Source organism: Procambarus clarkii, chromosome 74 (genome assembly GCF_040958095.1).
Source record: "Procambarus clarkii isolate CNS0578487 chromosome 74, FALCON_Pclarkii_2.0, whole genome shotgun sequence".
In the NCBI taxonomy this organism is placed as follows: Eukaryota; Metazoa; Arthropoda; class Malacostraca; order Decapoda; family Cambaridae; genus Procambarus; species Procambarus clarkii.
Genome location: NC_091223.1, coordinates 8,935,766 through 8,939,573, shown reverse-complemented (window position 1 = coordinate 8,939,573; position 3,808 = coordinate 8,935,766). Strand labels below are relative to the sequence as shown.

The following is a 3,808-nucleotide window of genomic DNA, read 5'->3' as shown; positions in this document are numbered from 1 at the left end:
CCCGGCATCTTTTATTCAGGTGCTTCCGGCACGTCGCTACTTGGTGTGTTATAGCACTGCCCTTGCCACGGTGGTACTTAACAGTACTGTTGTTGCCACGGTGGTACTTAACAGTACTGTTGTTGCCACGGTGGTACTTAACAGTACTGTTGTTGCCACGGTGGTACTTAACAGTACTGTTGTTGCCACGGTGGTACTTAACAGTACTGTTGTTGCCACGGTGGTACTTAACAGTACTGTTGTTGCCACGGTGGTACTTAACAGTACTGTTGTTGCCACGGTGGTACTTAACAGTACTGTTGTTGCCACGGTGGTACTTAACAGTACTGTTGTTGCCACGGTGGTACTTAACAGTACTGTTGTTGCCACGGTGGTACTTAACAGTACTGTTGTTGTCATGGTGGTACTTTACCACACTGTTGTTGTCACGGTGGTACTTAACAGTACTGTTGTTGCCACGGTGGTACTTAACAGTACTGTTGTTGCCACGGTGGTACTTAACAGTACTGTTGTTGCCACGGTGGTACTTAACAGTACTGTTGTTGCCACGGTGGTACTTAACAGTGCTGTTGTTGCCACGGTGGTACTTAACAGTACTGTTGTTGCCACGGTGGTACTTAACAGTACTGTTGTTGTCACGGTGGTACTTAACAGTACTGTTGTTGCCACGGTGGTACTTAACAGTACTGTTGTTGCCACGGTGGTACTTAACAGTACTGTTGTTGCCACGGTGGTACTAAACAGTACTGTTGTTGCCACGGTGGTACTTAACAGTACTGTTGTTGCCACGGTGGTACTTAACAGTACTGTTGTTGCCACGGTGGTACTTAACAGTGCTGTTGTTGCCACGGTGGTACTTAACAGTACTGTTGTTGCCACGGTGGTACTTAACAGTACTGTTGTTGCCACGGTGGTACTTAACAGTACTGTTGTTGTCATGGTGGTACTTTACCACACTGTTGTTGTCACGGTGGTACTTAACAGTACTGTTGTTGCCACGGTGGTACTTAACAGTACTGTTGTTGCCACGGTGGTACTTAACAGTACTGTTGTTGCCACGGTGGTACTTAACAGTACTGTTGTTGCCACGGTGGTACTTAACAGTGCTGTTGTTGCCACGGTGGTACTTAACAGTGCTGTTGTTGCCACGGTGGTACTTAACAGTGCTGTTGTTGCCACGGTGGTACTTAACAGTGCTGTTGTTGCCACGGTGGTACTTAACAGTACTGTTGTTGCCACGGTGGTACTTAACAGTGCTGTTGTTGCCACGGTGGTACTTAACAGTGCTGTTGTTGCCACGGTGGTACTTAACAGTACTGTTGTTGGTACTGTACGGTACTGTAGTTGCCATGATGGTACTCTACCACACTGTTGTTGCCACAGTGGTACTTAACAGTACTGTTGTTGCCACGGTGGTATTTAACAGTACTGTTGTTGCCACGGTGGTACTTAACAGTACTGTTGTTGCCACGGTGGTACTTTACGGCACTGTTGTTACCACGGAGGTACTTTACGGCACTGTTGTTGCCACAGTGGTACTTTATGGCTCTGGTGTTGCCATGGTGGTGCCTTACGGAACAGTTGTTGCCATGGTGCTACTTTACGGCACTGTTGTTGCCATAGTGGTATTTTACGGCACTAGTGTTGCAATGTTGGTATCCAACGGCACTGTTGTTTCCCGGTAGTACTTTACGGCACTGTTGTTGCCATGGTGGTTTTACACGGCACTGTTGTTGCCATGGTGCTACTTTACAGCACTGTTGTTGCCATGGTGCTACTTTACGGCACTGTTGTTGCCATAGTGCTACTTTACGACACTGTTGTTGCCATGGTGCTACTTTACGGCACTGTTGTTGCCATGGTGCTACTTTACGGCACTGTTGTTGCCATGGTGCTACTTTACGGCACTGTTGTTGCCATGGTGCTACTTTACGGCACTGTTGTTGCCATGGTGCTACTTTACGGCACTGTTGTTGCCATGGTGCTACTTTACGGCACTGTTGTTGCCATGGTGCTACTTTACGGCACTGTTGTTGCCATAGTGCTACTTTACGGCACTGTTGTTGCTATGGTGCTACTTTACGGCACTGTTGTTGCCATGGTGCTACTTTACGGCACTGTTGTTGCCATGGTGCTACTTTACGGCACTGTTGTTGCCATGGTGCTACTTTACAGCACCTGTCTTGTCATGGTGGTATTTCCCGGCATTATTGTTGCCATAGTAATGTAATACTGTACATCACTATCGCATCCAAGGTGGTACTTTCTTCTTACATCTCTCTGAGAGTTTAATCGACTCTCAAATCCTTGAACTGCCCGGTCTTGTCACTGTCACGTTCATATCCTGGCACTGCTGATATGGAATAACTTTAAGTAATATACCACTCGTAGTGGAACCAGAACCTTTCGTTACATTTGATGACTCATAGGAACATTATGATTCATTATAACATTATGAATCATAAAAACATTATGAGTCATAAAAACATTATGACTCATAATAACCTTATGACTCATAATAACATTATGACTCATAATAACATTATGACTCATAATAACATTATGACTCATAGTAACATTATGACTCATAATAACATTATGACTCATAATAACATTATGACTCATAATAACATTATGAGTCTTAATAACATAAAGAGTCTCTATTTGAATTTCCACCCAACAAATATATTTTATTTTATTTTATTGATTTAACAAATACCTTTAATCAGGTCTCATTTGTAAATAAAATATTTGCTGAATGGGTACTAATTTGTTTACGAAATAACAACATTATTTGCTGATCTACGAATCCACCATTATAATTTAAAAATTGTGATTATCATTACTGATTTAGGAATCACAGGTTATTTAGTACATGAATACAGTGTGACAAATATAATTTTGACATTGTTTCATCGCTTTTAGTTAACTAACTGGCTTGCATTAATGCACGGCAGGAGAAGTGAGCGAGAGATGTATATTAATTCAACTATTGCCTGAATTCTCTCTGAAGGATGGCTTGATGTGTGTGTGTGTGTGTGTGTGTGTGGAGGCACTGGTAATGGTGAGGGAGATGAGGAGTTCTCTCTCTCTATTCAGAAAAAACTTAATAGACGAGAATAGATTACAAAAATTTTCAAAAAAATTTGCATATACGTGCAGAATAAAGCAAATAGATTTCTAGAATTTATATCTAGCAGCGCAACCCGTTCTCGCAAATTTAATAAGTCAATATTGACTTATTAAATATGTGCATAGGTGACATACTTAACATAATAGATACCCTTAAAAAGATTCATAGAAAACACCGACCTTACCTAACCTTGTTAGTATCTTAAGATAAGCATCTTATTGCTTCGTAATTACAATTATTACCTAACCTATAATAGGTATAGGTTAAGTAATAATTGTAATTACGAAGCAATAAGATGCTTATCTTAAGATACTAACAAGGTTAGGTAAGGTCGGTGTTTTCTATGAATCTTTTTAAGGGTATCTATTATGTTTAGTATATCACCTATGCACGTAGTTAATAAGTCAATATTGACTTTACGAATTTGCGAGAATGGCAGCGCCAGCAATGCGACATTTAACATTTCTCTTCACCTTTATGTTGCCTCTATTTGGTCCATTTTAGATTATGCAGTTCAGTTTTGATCTCTGTATTAGAAACTCAACATTAGTTAACTTGAACGTATATTGACACCTAACTTTTCAGGAGAGATTAAAAAAGAAAATTTTACAATTACTAGCAATACGAATAGTAGGGGTTCATTTGAATGAAAAATATAAATAAATAAAATTGTTT

The 3,808-nt window shown here is 40.7% G+C and overlaps 1 protein-coding gene across 1 annotated transcript; it reads right to left on the bottom strand.

The window, feature by feature from the left end:
- Positions 1 to 736: 736 nt before the first annotated feature.
- On the bottom strand, positions 737 to 1,351 carry LOC138356784 (asparagine-rich protein-like). The gene has a single exon (XM_069313106.1). It carries the CDS (start codon positions 1,349 to 1,351, stop codon positions 737 to 739), a length of 615 nt encoding a protein of 204 aa, XP_069169207.1.
- Positions 1,352 to 3,808: the final 2,457 nt, after the last annotated feature.

Excerpts from the sequence above, each read along its gene's own strand:
- LOC138356784 (XM_069313106.1), bottom strand. The coding sequence starts at position 1,351 with ATGGCAACTACAGTACCGTACAGTACCAACAACAGTACTGTTAAGTAC.